This window comes from Corvus brachyrhynchos, unplaced genomic scaffold (genome assembly GCF_000691975.1).
Source record: "Corvus brachyrhynchos isolate BGI_N302 unplaced genomic scaffold, ASM69197v1 scaffold34, whole genome shotgun sequence".
Lineage (NCBI taxonomy): Eukaryota > Metazoa > Chordata > Aves > Passeriformes > Corvidae > Corvus > Corvus brachyrhynchos.
This window is the reverse complement of record NW_008238126.1, coordinates 6,663,545-6,682,597: the sequence shown is the minus strand read 5'-3', so window position 1 is coordinate 6,682,597 and position 19,053 is coordinate 6,663,545. Positions and strand designations below refer to the sequence as shown.

The window sequence follows — 19,053 nt, the reverse complement described above, 5'->3', positions numbered from 1 at the left end:
TGCTATGAGGAAGCAATCATATTAGTTTATCTCTCTTCCAAGAATGATTTGTATTATCCCCGAGTGACCACTGGCCTTTAGATTTGGATTTGCCCTTACTTTACTGGTGGTCACTTGGGCATCTCCCTCATCAGAGGGAGAATGAGCTGCCTCCTTGGGCACTGTCATATGGCAGTGTGTTTTTCTGTGGCTTTGCTGAAGTGTCTGCCTGCTGAGATCTCTCTCATTTCTGAACATTTCAGTCCAGAAAGAGCTATAATAGAGGATGAAAAAGAGGGAAAGCCAAGTCATGGAAGAACGAAACTGGAAGTGAACAAAATTTTCCAGGTATTGTATCCTTGAGATTAATTTTAATAATTATTATGGGATGTCTCTTCTCCTTCTGTCCTCCCTCTCTTTGGGAAACAGTTGAAGCTTGAGCCCTTAATCCCAGGGGGTTTTCTGCCTTCTCTTTTGCCTGTTCATCACTCAACTGCTTCAGCCTAAGAAGCTGATGGAGAAGGGTGTGAAACTCTTTTAAGTCCACAGATAACCTATATTCTTATGGATACATAGATGTATAATAGAATTATATATTAGGAAGCCATTTCTAAGGACTGCGTTGACCAAACCAAACGCTTGATCCCAGACAGGTGGAAATGAATACATGTCTCCCACCAGCCAAGCCAAGGGAGATGGCAGAGGTGGGCTGAAGGTTCTGCAAGGGAAGCAGGATGTGACCAGTCCCCAAACTGCAACATATCCAACCCCACCAGGGCTGGCAAAAGACAGAGCAGAGCTCTGTGAGTATCTCGTTGCGCCGCTGAGTGTTTCCTTCATCCCCAACCCCATCTGCTGCCCAAATATCTCTTCCATATGGGGAAAAAACATTAAATTTGGATGCAACTCTTGAACCAATTTAGTTAAAGCAGGGCAAAAGGTTGCATGAGCATTTGTATTCTGGTCTGAATCATTTATTTTGGCTGTGCAAATAGCTTCCTAAGTTGGTTAACCATCTGCGTAACTCCGGCCGAGGTGTTTGTTTTTCTAGCAGATTGCCCTTATCCGTGAGAGCTGAAATCCATCTCCTCTGCTCCTTATAATTTATGGAGTCTCAGGAAAGGGGTTGGGGCAGAGCACACGTGAACAGGATGAGAGCCTGAAGTCTCCCTGTCCCTCAGTGAGATGGGTGATGGCTCCTTGCTCCATCTCCTTGTGGTGCCAGGCTGGCTTTGGGCTCCTTCTGCCAGGATACTCTGAGACAGTGACCAGAGCTGCTGATAGGCACCTCAGCTGCACAATTAAACCAAATTACATTCCCTCTGTAAGCACAGTTTTGCAGCTTAAGCTATAAATGTTCATGGGTCCTATTCTGCAGAGGCTCTGCAAGCCTCTGGTGTGATATGGCAGCATGTCAAAGATGAGAGAGAGAAAAGTACCTCTGTTATGGGCTCTGTGGACACACCAGGAGTGTGAAGGAGAAAGTGTAAATTGACTGTGACCATGGTTATTTTTATTGGTGTGGTTCTCAGGTATTATTTTTTTTTATTAATATTTTAAATCACCTCATAATAATTTTCTGGTTTGGTTGGTGTCTGTTTCTGTAAAAAATCCTGCTGGTTTGCTTGGCCTTTGAACAGCTGGAGGTAATTTCTGTTGGGACTTTTTTTTCAAAGTGCTCCTGGTGACCCTCCTGCTTAAACAGAGAGGCTGATTTGGAGAATTGTTGGGTCCCACCCCTGCCTGCTTTTCTTCTTGGTGGAATTTGAATGTTTTGCAGAAATTTCGGTCTTTAGCTGGACCAGACTGAGATGGCACCTATGTCCAGCAAGACCTACTGCAGGAATCAGAATGGTTTGGGTTTTGGAGGGACCTAAAAGATCCTCTCATTCCACCCCTTGCCATGGGCAGGGACACCTTCCACGATTCCAGGTTGCTCCAAGCCCTGTCCAGCCTGGCCTTGGACTCTTCCCATGTTTACTTACCAACACTATCTGCTTTTATTTGTGTGGCTGCATTTCTGTGTTGCTCCAACTCTCTTTAATCAGTTTTAAAGTTTTAACATTGCCACTTAAGAGTTCTCCAGTAATAATCTTTTTCTAACCCAACTCCCAGGCTTGATTCCAGCCCTCAGTGAAATCCAACTTTGGGATGCTCATCCTCCTTGGGTCCTTTCCAAGATGTTGATTTACAGGTGTATTCCAAAGGTCTGGTTCATTATTTGGATCTTAACATTTCCACCAACCATGCTTTCCCTTAACAACCACCACCAAGCTTTCCCTCCAATCACTTCTCTGGAGATCCAAGAATAACCTCTTGGATGTTTTTAGGTGAGGAAGGTTTGGGTCAGAGCTTCCAAAATTGAGAATATCGATGGACATTTTAATTTTTTTAAACCTAAAATATTTCTATGACTTTTAAAATTTTTAAAGCTAAAAGCTTTGAAAATTGTTCACTTTTGTTTCTTGAAGTGTCTCAGAGGAGAGAATTTACTGGACTCCTGGAATGGAAAATATATCTGCAGGCTCTTATTTGTTGTGTTACCCTTAACAGGTGTCCTTGCCCTGAGGGAAGTTCCTCAGAAAAGCTCCAAAAGCAAAGATCCTTTCTCATTTCCAGGGCACAGCGAGGGTGTTGGTGCTCCAAAGCCAGGGGTGGAAGGAACAGCCTTGGACCAAAACCCTTGGCAGTCTCTGCAGGCACCAGAGGACATCTATGATGACGTTGAGGAGTTGCAGGACAGACTGTGAGTGTGGGCCTGGGCTCTTGCAGTGCCTGTGACTATGAAATGTCATTTAAAATGTCATTTAAAATGTTTGCTGCAGCAAACCCCCATGTCACACTTGTGTCTTCCAGCAGCCACGGCTCAGATGCCTCAAGTTCCTTCACTTCAGACAGCAGTAAGTGGGGAAGCTCAAACAGGAGCTGCTTTTAATTTGGGCTGGTCCCTGGGAGATGCTGGGAATGGTTTCATTTCGCTGTCAGCATCTACAGTGTCTCCTTCTGGGCGGGTTGCTCTGAATTCCCATTAAAACCAGTGGGGAGTAGTATACATGTCTAGCATGGAACTCATCTGAGCAGCCCTGAAGCCTCTGTGAGAGTAAAATGTAAAAGGTCTGGGTGCAATTTGTCCAGCAAACCTCACCTTATTGCTACTGAATGGGGCTTGTCTTAATGGCATGCCTTGGTTTTAAGTTTCAGGAAACAGCTACGAGGAAACATATGAAGATGTTGAGATTGGGGGTGATAATCCAGCAAAACCAGGGTAAGCTGCAATTTCTTAGCCTGTATTTTGAAATTCTGGCCATGCAGCCTTGATCTCACATGCCAGGTACTGGCTGGAAGCCTTTTTTCTTCCCTCCTCCCTCTTCCCCTTCTGGCTGACACTTAGGGAGAAAAAAGTCACTACCAAAATTAAATCCTGAAGCAGTGAGGGGGATCTTTTTTCCTGTAACACCTTCCATCCTTTGGAAGTACTGCCCTTCCAGACCTCTCCCTGCATCAAACACACAGGACAGTCTCACTTGCCTTCTCTTGATTAAAAGTGTTGCTCGGCTGTAGCTGAGAATTGGCACCTGTTTTGAGTCTGCCAAAAGATGTGATGCTCAAGGGACAAATTGTCCCCATAAAACAGGACAAAGTGCTCACATTTGAGATCACAGAAGGCTGGAAAAGAACCTGATGTGCTGTAACTAACTTGCAACCTGCTCTTTTTTATATAGCCTCTCAAGATGTTTGCTTCCACGGGGTGTGTTATAAAACCAATGAGTTTTGCAGCCTCGGGTTTATATGTTGCCTGAGCTTCCCAAATGGATTAAGAGGTGAAACGTGAAGTTTAGTTGGGTTTTGTGTGGTTCCCTACCCTCATGCAGTAAAAAGTTGCCTTTGGAAGGAACAGAGACAGCCCTTGGGGAAGGCATATGTGGCACACAATAGCTTGGAGAGCATCTGGTGGCTCTCTCCTGAGGAGCAGTGTGGGAGGGATAACAAGGTGTTGCTGTACATCTGCTTTTCCCTTACGGATGGGGGGCTTGCACTGGCCTGCATCTGGATCCCAGTACAGCTTCCATGTGGATGTAGAGCCTGTGTGTGTCAGAGAGGGAGGAAAAAGGGGAAAGCTGAAACCCTGGAGGTGACAGGATGGTTATTAAAAGAAGGAAGTGTCACTTCTCTGCAATTTGTCCGTGGGAGTTGTGTGGTGGGGGTGCACCATCTTCTCCAACCCCGAGGGAGGCGTGTTCCCAGATGGATCATGCACATCCCCACCCCCTGGGAAGCACATCCGTGCCTCTTCTTTGCCCCTCTGCACACGGGTGCAGAGCAGTGGCAGAAATTAAACTCTCCTGCTGATTCACAGAGGAGCAGTGCATCTTGCTGGGGCTGCAGAGGAATTTGAAGACCATTTGGGACCAAATTTACAGGTTTCAGAGGTCAGGGTCTTAATCCCCAAACCAGCCTTCCTGTGATCCTTCTATTGATCCCACGTGCAGGATTAAGTGTGCTGATACACATAAAGGGTTTTTAATAGTCCTTGTGCAGGGGTAACAACCCCCAGGGGAGGATCTGGGTTGCTTGCAGATACTTTACTAGAAAATTGCTGTGTAGATTTGCATCCCTTCTCAAACTTCAGGAGGAAGTGTGTGCCATGGACCATGCTCCTCAAGGACACACACAACAGAAGTGTGTGATGGAGGGTGGCTCAGAAGGTGCCCCTGATGGCTCCTTTAATGGTCGCTGCAACGCTTCTGGGTAATGCTGCCCTTTCCTCAGGGGTTTTCACTCCAAATAAACTTGGATCACCCTCTAGTTGTTGGGTCAGAGGAGAACAAGTTCAATTAACACAGAAAAGTTTGAAGCTAAGCAAGGATTTGATCTTGGACTTAATAATTAAGCACCTTTTGCTGTGCTGGTGCTTATCCCAGTGAGTCTATCATCCATATGATGCTGTTAAGGCTTAAATTCCTCTTCTGAGCTGAGGTCCAGGGTCTGCTGACCTTCCTTTCCCTGCCTCAGGATCTCTGGGGCTGCTTCTGCACCTTGTGTCTCTTTTAATTTAAAACCTGTTTCTCTTTTGGACAGAACAGAAAAACAGAAGAGATTTGGAAACCTGTTTAAGATAGAAAAGTTGAAGCTGAACAATTTCAGGCTCAAGGACAACCTAAGGTAAGAAAATGTTGATGGTCTCACCCCTTCCCCCTTCAAGCCTGAGGACTCTTTCTGGCAGTAATTAGAGAGCAGGAGGTTCTAGGAGTAAGGAATACAGCTTTTTTGGGAAAACTTAGGCCAAAAGTACTTCTATCAACTCACTAGGAGCTGCTATGGCATGTGTGGCCAATGGTCCATCTGTGCAGCTTCTCCAGAACCTCTGGCATCAGGAATCTACAGGAGCTGGTCCTACAGCAGTTTCCAGGTTTCCATAGATTTTCTGCTGCCTCTGGTACCTTTCTGATGCCTCAGCATGACACGAGGTGCACAAGGGAATGTAGGAATGTGATACATGCTGCCTTGACCTGTGAGCCAGGATTAGGGTTGGCCTTGCTGGTGTGGCACTTGAGGGTTGAGGGGTTTTATTCCAAGTCCCATTCAGAGCCAAGCTGGCAACAGCATCTGCTGAAGAAGTTTGCCAGTGAGTCTTTAGTCTAACAGGGTAGAGGATATTGTATAACTTCCTACAGTGCCTTTTTGGGTACTTTCATATTCAAAACCCTGGATAAGTTTCCAGGGAAATTGCCTTTTCCTCAACTGCTGCCTGCAGAACCCCTCCTCCACTGCTTCCAGTGAGTGCCTCACCCTGTGCACAGTGCCTGAACTCCAGGAAAACGCTGCCTTTTCTTATTTCTTTGGAAAATCCAGGTTAAATATTTCCTCTTTTATGTTAGGGAGGTTTGTTTTCCTTACAAACCTCTTCACAAGAGATGCTCTGCTGTGTCAGTGGCTCCTTTAGATAGAAATGTCACTATAGGGAGCCACCCACCAGGTTTTGTGCCATTCCCCTGTCTCAAAGAACCCTTAAAACTCCTGAAATCATCTTAGACATTGTCACATTTGAATTCCTGGCCAGCCCCTGGCACTGCAGATTTACAGGAGGGGATTACTACTGACTATAATTGCCAACTGTCCAGCAACACTCTTGCTGTTGGGAAGGGCAGCAGGAGTTTGGGCTGTTCTTTGGATTCAATGTAGATATTTTCTGCTTGATGAACACATGGCTGTTGCTTCTATCAGGATGGAAATGCCTATTTAGCAAGGGATGTCATTTTGGCACATGCTGTTGGTACCATGGAGCCCATGCACCTCGACCTGTCTTCATCACTGGCAACCTGTTGGGGCTCGTGGCTTTTTGGGTAATGCTGATGTGCAGATCTGTTTCTAAAAGCCTTTTTTCTATCCACAGATTGGTTTCCATTTCAGCACCAAATTTAGGTAAGCACATACCTGTACCTGACTCCAGGGGATTTGTGTGTGTTTGAAAGGGCAAATATTTTGTACAGTCAGCTTGGTGCATCCTGTCTTTCCAAAAATCATGTAATGTGGCAGCAGTAGCTTTGAAGACTTGATAGAAATTTGTGCTTCACTCAAGCATGAGGGTTTCGCTCATTTTTGGGTGGTTTTTCTTTAAAGAAGAGCATTCCTCCAGCAGATCTGGATATATTCAGGAAGGTAATGTGCAAAGCAGTCCGTGCTGAACCACTGCTCCCAGGCTGGACGTGGTGTGTGAGCCCGTGGCCCTCTGGCAGCTCTCTGTAAAATCTTTATTCCTGCCTGCTGGAGGGTCGAGTTCATCCTTTACATAAATGGGGTGGATACAACCTCAACCTTCAGTGAACATGCCCATGTCCTTGGGATAGGAGCCCTGCCTGGGCTGGTTGCAGTGCAAAGCTGGGGCTTTGCTGCTGCTCCTGCTCCATCTGTGGAGCTGGGTGGCCAAACCCACCCAGAAAACTGCCCATACACCCAACTAACCAGCCCGAGCATCATTCCTTGTGCTGGACCTTTGCTGGGTGTTGGGAGTCCTGAGTCTCCTTTTGCATTTCTTTGTCCCCCTTGGGTCAAGTGATGAGAGCAGCCCAAATTTTCCTCTGCAATACATTATTTGGAGTACCAGGCTCAAAATGACATCTCCTAATGATTTTCTTTCCTGCATTTTGATTGACAGCAGCTGTCTCCCAGGAGGACAACGTGTACGACGATGTCGATGTGGGGCAGAGAGAGACCAGGTGAGGAGGGTGCCCTGTCCTGGGGTTGTCCTCAGCCCAAGGAGATTTTCCTCTTGGCACAAACCTATGCCTGGTACTGTAACCCACTGAGGGTCATGAGCTGGTTGGGATTCAGTCCTCTGGAGACAATCCAGGTGCCCTCCCTGTGTGTGTTTAATTTGGCAGGATGTTTCCTTGCTGTTACCCATTTAGTGCCAGAGACGTGAAAAGGAGGGAGCGGCTCCCTGAAACACATGAGAAATCAGATCTTTTTCCTAAGGAAGGAAAACTCAGGCTCCCAGACCCGATTATCAGCCTTGTCCTGGCAGGCTCCTTGTCAGAAAAATTACTTTTAATAGGAACAGCATGTCCTGGTGCCTTGCTGCCAGATGATTGCGGTGGCTGCGCGTGCTGGTGTAAATCACAGCAAGTGTTTGATTTCAGTGCAGGGTGTGGGGGAGACGGAGAAACAGCCCGGCTCTGTAGGTACATGGGTCTGGGGAGGGGACATGATCTGCTGGGAAAAACCTGAATTCCTGTGTGTCTGTTCCTCTCAGAGGGAAGGATGAGAAGTACAAAGTCCGGATGCCAAAACTTCGGATGGTGAGAGAGTACAAGGACAAAAGGAAAAGCATCGACGATGTGGAAAGGTCTTGATTTCCATTCTGTGTTCCCGTTCTGTCTCACTTTGTGCACATCTCCTGAGTAGTTTCAGGAGTGGGATGTCCCTGATTGCACAGACATTTTGTGTTGGCTGCTAGTCCAGGGTCCTTTTCCTTTGAAGCCAGATTTCAGGAATCTTTGCAGAAAATATCTCAAGGGTGAAACAAACTCTTGGATCTGAACTGAGCACAAGGGGGGGATACCCAGAGGTCTTATCCTGAAGTCTTGTCATGACTTTCCACTGAGCTGAGACAAAAAACTGTTACTTGCTGTATATTTGGCTCCTTTTTTGCTATTTTAGTAGGTTTAGATAAGATTTTAGGAAGGAATTCCTCCCTATGAGGGTGGGGAGGCCCTGGCACAGCCTGCTCTGGAAGTGTCCAAGGCCAGGTTGGACAGGGCTTGGAGCAACGTGGGCTAGTGGAAGGTGTCCCTGCCCATGGCAGTGTTTGAAACCATTATATGATTCTAAGATTTTATGATTTTGGCAAGAGCCTTGTATTTAAAAGTCTTGATTATTTGGGCTAAAGTCTTGATTATATTGGACTCTTGGTGTGCCATTTGTGCATAAAAGGAAAATTTTTTTTGTTTGTTCGGGGCTTTTTTGTTTGGTTGGTTTTTTGGGGCTTGTTGTTGTTTGGGGGTTTTTGTTTTGTTTTTGGTTTTTTTTGTTACTGGTGCTGCAAAGATTCGCCATGAAGTGGGGGATTTCCTTTCCCTTTCAGATCACAAAAATGTGCATCACAACAACGTTTTTCATGACCCAATACCTTCAAACAAATACAAAACAGAGACCCATTTTTCAGGTTCTCACCACAGAGTTCCTGCATGGGGTTGCTCAAACACCACTGGTTGTGCTGTGCAAAGTCACAGGTATAACTTCACAGACATCAGGGAGTCCAGACAATTCCATCCCTTCCTCGGAGATCACAGGTCCTGCAGGCTGAGACTGCCGAGGAGGAATCTCTTCACACCTTAAGAGTCCCTAATTTCAGCTCTTGTTTCGCCTCCTCTTTAATTTTAAGTGCATCAAAATGAGCCAAGGATGAATAATTTATTACAAATGGGTGGGGGTTTTTGGCTTGGTGTTTGTTTCCTGTCTTGGTTTTAAAATGAGTGCTAACAGCTGTAATTTCATGTACCAGAAAGAGTGGCATCCCCATATGCAGGGAATGCCCCATTCCCTTTAAGTGGGTTATAAGAACTTGTTTTCCACTTTACAGTGCCATATAAATGTCTGCTTGGGGGACTTTCTCCTCCATGTGCTAAAAAACCCAAAGAAAATCTGGAGAGCTGCGTCCAACCCCAGTTCCATAAGTGACTCAGGATGAGAGTTATCTGGGGACCCTTTATTTCTGAACATAAATAAAACCAGAAGGAGACAGGCTGCTGGGGGAAAAGCGAATTGTTGACTTCCATAAAAACGGGGCTGATTTGAAACACTCAATAGAGAGTTTATTTGTTCCCACGCTGCTTACAGACCGAAAAAACCCCAAAAATTATCCCAAATGGAGATACAAAATGGCTCAAGTTGTGCCTCACTAAGAAATTCGAGTTGTCTATTCACCCTTTTTTGAGAAATAGGGATGTGAACAGTTTGCTTTCCTCTTCCAAGGGTTCCTTGCAGACGAGGCTGGAATTAGACTTTGGGTTGCAACTCCAGATGTGCCAGGGGTTATTTACATGGAGCTCAGAAGTGTGTGTGTGTGTATTTATCTCTTCTTGCAGAAATATCTTCAAATTCAAGAAGAGCAGTGAAGAAAAGAGCAAGAAGATGGAAAAAGAAGAGAAGTTATTTAGAGAGACATTTATGGTGCGTGTCCTTCTAGCTGTGTCAGGGGAGGAAAGCAGCTCTGTGGCTTGTTCAAAAGACACATGCTGCAATGTTGTTGGTCCTCAGTAATGCTGGGAAAGTTGTCCCACCGACCTGTTGCCTTCTCCCCTAATCTGGGATTTCCAGAGGAGAAAAGCAGCTCCATGGTTTGCTTAAAAGACAGCTGGTGGAACCTTCTTGGTCCTCAGCTCTGCTGGGAAAGTTGTCCCCTGACCTGCTGCCTTCTCCCCTAATTTGGGATCTTCATCAGAGACGTTGCAGGGGTTTTTCCTCCCTCCTTCCCCCCAAAGCCTCACAACCCATCCTGCAATCTCTCCCTTCCTCCCTCCCCACTGCCCTTACAGAGATTGCCCACAAATAGAGAGCAATTGCTGGTTCCTTCCTGTCCTGCAGTACCATAAGGAGATCCGTGTCCTCGCCACGGCCGCTGCCGCGTGCTCGGTGCCCAGCCAGAGGCGCGCTGACCTCCCGCTCACAGCTGGGGAACAGCTGGACGTGATCGATGCCGTGCAGGGCCACGCCGTGATCTGCCGCAACTCCCAGGGCAGATGTGAGTCTGCAGCCCAGCTTTGGGGGGCAAATCGGCTCCCAAAGCACAGCATGTCCTTCGTGCTCAGCCGCTCTGGCTGCATTTGCTCAGTTTTAACTAATTCCCTTCCTTTTTCCTCTTGCCTCAGATGGGTATGTTCTAGTGGAGCACTTGAACTTCAGGTAAACTCTGATTTTTTTATTTATTATGATGCACATTTTCCTCTCTTTCCTGTGTGGGGATAGCAGGAGAAACCTACTTAAAACTTCTGAAGGCAGGGGGAGTTAATGTCAACAGCCACTATTAAATATTAAATATTAAATAAGTATTTCCAGTCTTGCTCTGCTGCTGTACAAGTTTCCAGTCCAACTGCAGCTAAAAAAAGCCCCATCCAGTCATGACTTGTATAAATTGGAGATTCCTGACTTGCCTTCAGATATGCCATATTAATTCACATCTGCTGCAAACATGGGCCACTCAGTGTGCCTTGCTTTGCCAAAACACACCCTGAAATTCCCTGCTGCAGCGTTTCCTTGCATGCTCATGCATAATTCACACAAATGAGCCTCCTCTTACCCAGGTGGCCCTTGCTGGAAAAATTTCTTTTTTTTTTCTTTGAGACAGACAGTACTAACTGCCCTGAGAGCTGCTTTCCCCTGGAGCATCCCTGAAGGTCTCTTTTTGTGCTTCCTGCATCCATGACAGCCCACATTGGTCAGCTGTGGAGTGGTGATGGGAATGTAAATAAAGCTGGGGTTTTTTACACCATTTAATGTGCAAGAGATGTTTCCTTCTCCTTTTTTCCCCCTGCCATTTAGAGCATGTCTTCAGTGATTATTAGTTATTTTCAGTATTTCTCACTTTTTGGAGTACCCTGTTGGTCAGCTCTGAAATAGCCATTACATTTCTGCATTTGCATAAGAAAAAAAAAAATAGTGCAGTTCAGTTGCTCCATCTCATTGTTGTCAGAATTGCAAGTTTCCCCAAAAGATTTTCTCTTGAAAAAGCAAACCATATAAATTTGAACTGGTTTTGGTCTTAAAAGTGTTGGGAGAAGTACTACGTATCACCACTCTTGCTGTGTTAAATATATAAAACAGTGGAAAAGTTGACTCATTTCTCTGAAAAAAAAAAAAAGGGGAGAAAAAAGAGTAAATAAAGCACTCAGTCAAAATTTGCTTTATTTTTGTAAGCTAACTTAGGCATCCCACATATGTAAAGGCCGACTCCTGGCTCCCAGGGGCTCGCAGCTACAGGGAGTTACCCAACAGTTGCCCCTGTGTTCAGGCTGTTCCATCTCCACTGTGGGCCTGGAGGATGATTACTTCTTTTAAGAAAAATGCTCCTAAATGTAGGAAGAGAAACATAAATTGCTAATGGCTTCTCCTCTGTGTATTCTGTAGATACCTTTTCAAAAGCAAAAAAAATGGGGATAAAGTTTTTACATGGCTTTGAAAGAAAAAAACCCCTTAAAATCTGACTGTAGTGTACAGCTTTTACCCCTGCCTGGCACATTTTAAGAGCCCATATCAGTTTTCTCATAAATATCCTAAAAATGTAAGATGTTTTAATTAGAAATTATTAAATGTTCCACGCTTAAGAAAAATAAAAGTGCTGTTTGCCACAGGGCCATTTCAAAGCATAGGAGACATCAGTAAAAAAACCAGAGCAAATATTTAACATTTACTTTTAAGTCTATACAGGCATTCTTATTTATTTTACCATGTGGTCACTATTAAGTGCATTGGCCTGCATCCATCCTTGCAGCAAAAAAAAAAAAAAATAAAGCACTCCCCTGTAAGCATGCGCAGCTTTGCAGCCCTGCCAGCCCAAATATTTGGATTTTTCTGGTGGGGACGGAGAGTTTGGGGAGCTGGAGTGCGTGTTTGGCTTTGGCACAGGCTGGGATGTGCTCTGTGCCCTTCACCTCCATCCCTTTGCAGGGAATCGGCCCCAGGGAAGTGCTGGAGATGGTTTCTCCACGTTTGTTTTTTTCCATGGTGATGTTTAGGATTAATACCTTGAAGAAAACACCCCCTTCCTCCACTCCTTCCTCATCCTCTTCCCCGGCCAGCGCTCGTTCACAAGTCATGAGGTCTATTCATCACCCCCTGTGTAAGCACTATGGGCAAATCCTGTATTAGCCACATGTGCAAGCTCTTTTCTGCCTCCTAAGGAAGTTACTTAACAAGTTTTTCTTATTTTATACTAAGTTTTTTTAGGAATCTCCCCCTATATCCTGTGACAGACGTGATCCGGCCCCGATCCCGCTGCGGTGACACACAGTCCTTGTGGCGTTGTGCCCTAAATCCCTGTGAAACACAAACTTCTGCACTGCCAGTGGCAGCTGATTTAATGCAAGGATGCCTTGCAATACCCTTAGAAATGGTTTTTTTCCTCATGGACACATTCCAATGCATGCACAGAAGAAATGAGCTTGCTATGGGCTGACTCCAGACAATACAAAAATGCTGTAGATACAGCAACTTAGACTTCCTCAATTAAACCACAGGTTGGCTGTATTTAGGTCAAGAGATTGGTCAGGAAATTAAGCTCATCCTTTTTTTTTTTTCTTTTATATATAATCTCATTGATACATCCTAACCACATCAAAACCTAAACCAATTCTCATCTGAGTGTTAAACCCTGTTCCTCCACGTTTCCCCTCAAAGGGGAAATAATCATGATAACAGTTGTGAGGTGACGAGTCTGAGGGAGAACTGAAATTGTGTCAAGAGGGGAGAGGATGGGGACAAATGTGGAGCACTCCCTGCAGCTGTGTGCTTTAACTGGATTTACATCCTCCTGCATCACAGGCACAGAGGAAACGGGTCCCCAGCTTTGTCCCCGACACTTCTTCTGCAGGGAAAGGTTATTTTTGCATGATGTCTTTAAAATGCTTCTCTCTCTTTACTCCTTGGTGTAAGGAGTGAAGATCTGAGTCAGCACATGTAAATACATGGGCCTGGCTCCTGGCATGGATTTTGGGTTGGGGAAGCTGTTTAAATTGTCCACATAGAAATTTTACCTCCCCTTCCCACCCCTTTGCCCCCCACCAAGCCCTGAGGGCATCCGTGGTCCCACAGCTGGAATGTGCAAGGATCTCCAGAGGGAAATTCCACCAGCCAACCCCAGCCTGCAGAAAGGGGACTGTGCAATAAGGAAATTTGAAGGATTTGTTGTTTTTATCTCTTTTCATCTCTGAGTTTATTAAAGTGCAAATGTCAACCATGGAGACAGCTATCACATGCAGTGCAGTACACCGAGAAACACTTTCCACACCATAAATGGAAGGAAAAAGGCTTCGTTGTGATTATCTAATGCACAAAGGACAAAACTGAACCAGGGCTCTGTGCCCTTCCATAACAGAAAGTACTAAAGCCATGAATTGGAAAACAAAACCCTCTCCAGGCCCTCATTTGACAAAATAAGAAAATATCAAGAAGGATGGAGTGTTCATAGAGCTCAGGGTTTTGGGTTTTTTTCCTGAGCTTCATGTTATTGATACATTTGAAGGGATGCTTCTACTCAGAACTTTTAAAAGTTCAGTATCTTTTTTTTTTAAAAATCATAAATACATAATATTATAAATCATAAATACTCCTTAGAGTATGAATTTTAAAATTGCAGTGGACAAGTCCAGTTCACCTCTCTCACAGAGCTGAGGTCTGTCTGCCCAAAGATGCTGGGCCATGGACACCACAGATATCCTGGGATGCAGTTTTCCTTTGTGCTCTAAAAGAAAAAAAACCAAAACAAATGCATTGAAGTACAAACCACGTGGGTATAACATGATACAGAACACATGAACATGCTCTCAGCAACAAGAATAAATATTACCATGGCTACAGGATCTACTTCACAGCTTTGTGAGATGAGGATAAATAAACTATTTCCAAACTTGAAAAAAAAAAATAATAACCAGAGATGAGTCTTACAAATAAACTTCGAATTTTAAATTAAGGCAGTTTTTTTCAAGGCTTTTGTTGAAAACAGACTTGTTATAACACCAAAAGTGTACTCGTGCTTGCAGGTAGAGCTCTGATTCACAGTCCAGTTCTCCTAATTTTGACGATTAAAACAGGCAAAGATCTGTGCATCGAATACCAGGTGTGCTCTCTGCAAAAGTCAGTGTTCCATCAGTAGGTGTAATGTGGGAACTCTGAGATCCAGTTTGTCTCTCAGGCATGGGAGTGAGGTACCTCTGGCTGAATCATTAACTCCATGGCCAGGAGGCAGACTGGGAGCTCAGAATTACAAGAAGCTGTTGGGTTTTTTTCATAAGTGAATGATGAAAAAGGGATATATAAGGGGAGGGCTAAGGAAGCCAAAGGAAAGCACTGAATGAAAAGTCCATACCAAAGTAAGACCTTAAGAAAGGTGACTCTAGTAAGGTACATCATATACCTGGAACAAAACCAGATCCTAAAACTTTCCAGGAAAGAAACAGCAGGAGCTCGAGCGGGGGTTGGTTTGGCTCATCCAGATGTGCGATTCTTCTTCCCTCTCTCCTCTCAGCTAATAAAAGGGTGAAGCCAAATAATTGCACAACAAATGGTACTTCAAGTATTTAGAAACATGGCCTGCATGTCTCAGCGGGGGGATTCTGCATGAGCTGGGGAAATTGTGCACCTCGTGAAACAGAGCTGCCACTTCCAGCAGTCCCTACGCACAGCGAAGGCACGAGTTCATGTCCTGCACACAGGTCCCTCTTCTCCTACAGGGGTGCACACTGACAGTAAAGAGCAGTGAAATGAAAAGGAGTAGACAGAAGGGTTATTTTGTTCAAACCTCATCTATTCCAACACGAACGCCGCTATAATCACACACAAAAACGCACACACATCACACACTAACCAGCCGGCTCACGTTTTTACAACACTGCCCGTATATTCCCCTGTGCTTGTACACACCTCATGAAATGCTAAACGGGACACACAGCTGAAGATGCATTTCTGACCTGTTAAAGGGAAAAATATATCCTGCTGCCTTCACCAGCTCCAGCTCCTGAAAATAAACCTGCCCCAAACCCCATCGTCACCAGGGCTTTGGCCAGAGTGGATGGAAGGGCAGAATTCTCACAGCTCCTGATGCCACTTCTCCTCCCATCCCTGGCCAAGGCCATGCTGAGCCTGATGGGGTCAGCTAAGCTACTCATGGGCTTTACCTAAAAGAGGGTGTAAAAATAGCATCCCCTTTGTCCAGCTCCTCTCAGAGGCTGGGATTAGAGTGCGGTGGCAGTGTCCAGGGCACACTCCTGCCCTGCTGGAAGAAAAAAGCTGAGAGGCCAACGACAGGGGTGCCATCTATGTTTTATATATATGCATGTATGCATATATAATATTTACATATGTATAGCTTCCAACAAGAACAGCACAAGGTGTTTCTGAATTAACTCATCCAGGAGCTGGACGTTGCTGTTGGAGCCTATCTGAACTCTTTATCCTTTGCATTTTCTCTCTCCCCTCCCTCAGGCTGAGGCAACGTCTGGGTGAGTTTGTGGCTTGCAAAGCACAGCTGTCCAGTGGCTTCTGAAGAATTGCACTTGGAGTAATTCAAGTTTCTGTAGTTCAAATATTGTCTACCCTGCTTTTCCCGACGCTTGTGCATGTACCAGCATAACTCAAAAAGAGCTGACCACAGTGTGAAAGTTAAACTCTTCCTCTGGTAAATGTAACTGGAGGTCAGCAGCTCCTCTGCAGCTGGGAAACAGAACACAGCCTATTTGAAGGTAAAATAAATAATAAAAAGAAGTGAAAGTCCTCAAAGTGCAGCACGGATTTGGGTAAGGCTGTGATGGACTGTTCAATCTGCTGTGGTCACTGAGGAGGTGCTTCCACCAGTCCTGCTCCCTCCACTGCCTCTGCTGAGCCTGAGCAGGGAAGTTGCTTCATCTCTGTGTCTGCCCATATGGAAAGCTGAGTAACTCTGACTGCCTTCCAGGCAGGACTGGTTTTGCAGATCCACATAGCAGTTAATGTTTGCACGGGTCTGAGAAGATGCCAAGTGCCACAAGGGGCTTATTCTACAGCCTAGAAATCCCACCCACCTCCAGGAAGCAAATATTTCCTCCCAAGGGCATGTGCTGCTGCTTAGTACTATTAGTTCTGCTGGGTAGGAAATCCCAGAGGACAAGAGTCAATTTTAAAAAAGACATCAGTACATCTACCTGCTCCTGAGCCCCAGATTGTAACACACCAGCCCCTTACCAAGAGGGCTACAGGGGCTTCCAGGATTTGGCAAGATGCTCAGCTGGGAGTGAAGATTTGAAAAGCCTTTAACATTTCAAATACGTCACACATTGCTGTTTCCTGGATGGGAATTAATGCCTGTCCCTACAGCTGCTCCTGCTCCTTTCCAAAGGGGTTTCTCTCCATTGCCCAAAACCATTCAGGGCTCTTTGCTTGTGTCTCAGCCTTGATCCAAAAGCTGCTGAAGGGCTGGGTGCTGCTCACCTTTGACTCTGGGGTGGGGTTTGGGTTTTTTTTTTTGCATGCAGGAGTTTGGATTCTCCATCCAAACTCACACCACAGCACTGGGGACACAAATCACCTGGCAGCCACCAGGCACAGCACCAAAGCCATCCTCCACCCCAGAGTATTTATTTAAAAATCATAATATAATAAAAGGCTCATTACAAAACCTAGGAGCACTACAAATATTTCCAGTATTTCTTTTAAAAACAAAGCTGTTCTGCTGTGGGTTTATAGTCCAACCACTGCTGTGTTGGATTTAGTGTTCAAGAGCTTAACAACAAAACTGATTTTTTCTTTTTTTTTTCTATTTTTTGGGAAGCTTTCTACTTTGTGCGGCTTCTGGAAAAACTGGAGCTGTAAAGTCACGTTAGTGAGGATCCAAGCACAATCTGTAACAAAAGTAAGGCAATTCTGTGGTTTTTTTAAAAAAAAAGGGACTTCAAGCTGAAAAGGTCCATTTAACTGCCAGTAGATGGCAAAAATATCCCGTGTTTGTCTTACCTTAAATGATCAGTAAAAAAGGCTTAATGTGTTGTTCTCTTCCTTGCTTCTCATAGAAACTTGCAGAAAGTATAAATTAAAGTGCAACTGTACCAAAAAAAAAACCCCAAAACCCTAGGAAAAAACCTCAAGGGGTCATAAGAAGCTATCAAAAAGACAGATTACATTTTTTTTCAAGTTGAATGACTGCATACCTGGGACCAGCAAAAGTTCTTTGCTTTGTTTCTTAAAACAGAACACAAAGGAAAAAAAAAAACCAACCCAAAACAAACCCCCCCACTCAGGATTTTTTTGGCAAGGTTTTCATAAAGCATTTGTTCCTTGATTAGACTACTACTTCTTAATCAAGTAAATGGAATTAAACACCATGTCAAACCCAAGCAAGATGCCAACGCTGCCCATTAGATTAATCCTGTGTCATAAAAAATAATAACCCTTTCAAACAAAGAAGTCACACATGCAGTAGGGTTTACCCTCAGGTAACAAGAATTTAACATTAAAAATCCCCGCAGTTTGTCTTAAAAAATAAAATCCCATCCTTCAGATAGCCAGTAGCAAAGGAACAGTAAAATTCTGGGTTGGGATATCCCTGCCTGGTCAGCGGAGCGGCGAGGGTCACAGTCCAGTGGGCAGCAGCAGGACGGGAGAGCCCTTGGGCACGGGAAGTGAGTCTCCAGCAGCAGGGAAGGCAGATTTGGCAGTGATTTGAGGGAGGTGACAACAGGCAGAGCTTCCTAGGGGAAAGGTGAGAGGTGAGCACCCCGGAGCTGTGCGGTGCTGATGGCTCTTGATGGCTCAGTGATGATCCCAACCCTCAGGTGAAGCGCTGGGTTTTCAGGAGGGTGATCCGGATCCTGTCCCCTGCTCACCTGAACCCTGCTTGGGATTCAGCCCCTGGAGCCCGTGGTGAGGCAGGGGAGGGGGAACAGGTTGGAGGGAGGTGGCGATTAAGGGCTGGAAAAAAGGCAATCTGCCTTCAGCTCCGAACGTGGCGAGCAGGTCAGTGCTGTCCGGAGCTCTCGGGAGGAAGTAAAGCACCTTAGGGACACTCCTCTGCAAAGACTGGACACGGGGAGGCCTCCCCATGGCAGGTTTGCAACAGGACCTTTGCACATCCCACCTTCCCTCCCCATCTCCAGCAGAGGGAAAAAGAGAGGGGAGGGAGGTCATATTGCACTAGAGCAGAAGCATCTAAGCAGCTGCTGCTTTGGGGACAAAAGAGTTAGAGAGGCCAGTACCTGGGTGTGAACACTGCAGAGCTGCTTCATCACCCTCCACTCCATTTCATGGAGCTCCTTGTCAACACCTTCCACCTGGCTCAGCCCATTCTGCCCCTGCTCTCCACAGCGATGGGGAGACATCAACCTCCCTGCAGGAAGCTCGGCTATGCCTCCATTAACTCAGGATGAACCAGGGGAAGGTGCTTTCCAAAAACTTGGTGATACATTTGTTACTTTACAGCCTCGACATTTCCCATGGGGTTCACTAGGTAAAAAAAAGGGTATTGGATACATTTCACCAGGCACAAGGAGAGAAACCAAGTTAATCTCCTCATTGCCTTGTCAGAGGGGAGGATGTTTTGGGTCTGGGCTTGGCTCTGTGCCACGGGCTGTGGGGTGGTCAGGAGAGGAGGAGGAAGAACAACGAAGCAAAAGGAACAAGGGGCGGACGAGCCGGAGCAGATCCTCACAGTGCACGGCGGGGCTGGTGCCATCAGCGGGCCAGGGCCATGATGAGGCTGGCACACATCTCGAAGAAGTCCATGGTGTGGCTGCCCAGGCGTGGGGGCACCGAGGGGATGCTGCCAACGAAGGAGCCGCTCAGGGAGCCCATCAGCGACTGGCACTCGGTGGCCGCGGCCCGGCCGGTGCTCCG

At 45.7% G+C, this 19,053-nt stretch overlaps 2 protein-coding genes across 4 annotated transcripts in view; one reads left to right on the top strand and one right to left on the bottom strand.

The window, feature by feature from the left end:
• The window catches only part of CUNH1orf168 (chromosome unknown C1orf168 homolog), a 23,136-nt gene extending 12,167 nt beyond the window's left edge, over positions 1–10,969 (top strand). Inside the window, exons 8-20 of one of the 3 annotated variants that reach the window (XM_017733493.1) lie at positions 243–327; positions 629–782; positions 2,599–2,725; positions 2,839–2,879; positions 3,175–3,244; positions 5,059–5,142; positions 6,374–6,402; positions 7,136–7,196; positions 7,733–7,825; positions 9,567–9,651; positions 10,066–10,222; positions 10,350–10,383; positions 10,826–10,969. In XM_017733493.1, coding sequence (XP_017588982.1) covers positions 243–327; positions 629–782; positions 2,599–2,725; positions 2,839–2,879; positions 3,175–3,244; positions 5,059–5,142; positions 6,374–6,402; positions 7,136–7,196; positions 7,733–7,825; positions 9,567–9,651; positions 10,066–10,222; positions 10,350–10,383; positions 10,826–10,835 — 1,030 coding nt within the window. In that variant the 3' untranslated portion in view covers positions 10,836–10,969. Of the gene's footprint in view, positions 1–242; positions 328–628; positions 783–2,598; positions 2,726–2,835; positions 2,880–3,174; positions 3,245–5,058; positions 5,143–6,373; positions 6,403–7,135; positions 7,197–7,732; positions 7,826–9,566; positions 9,652–10,065; positions 10,223–10,349; positions 10,384–10,825 lie in introns of all 3 variants that reach the window. The other 2 variants (XM_017733492.1, XM_017733491.1) reach the window with 2 other exon arrangements.
• A 2,407-nt stretch (positions 10,970–13,376) lies between these two features.
• The window catches only part of PRKAA2 (protein kinase AMP-activated catalytic subunit alpha 2), a gene marked incomplete at its 5' end in the record, with an annotated part of 19,559 nt that continues 13,882 nt past the window's right edge, over positions 13,377–19,053 (bottom strand). Inside the window, one exon of the mRNA XM_017733543.1 lies at positions 13,377–19,048. Within this exon, the coding sequence (XP_017589032.1) occupies positions 18,892–19,048 (157 nt within the window). The remainder of the gene's footprint in view (positions 19,049–19,053) is intronic.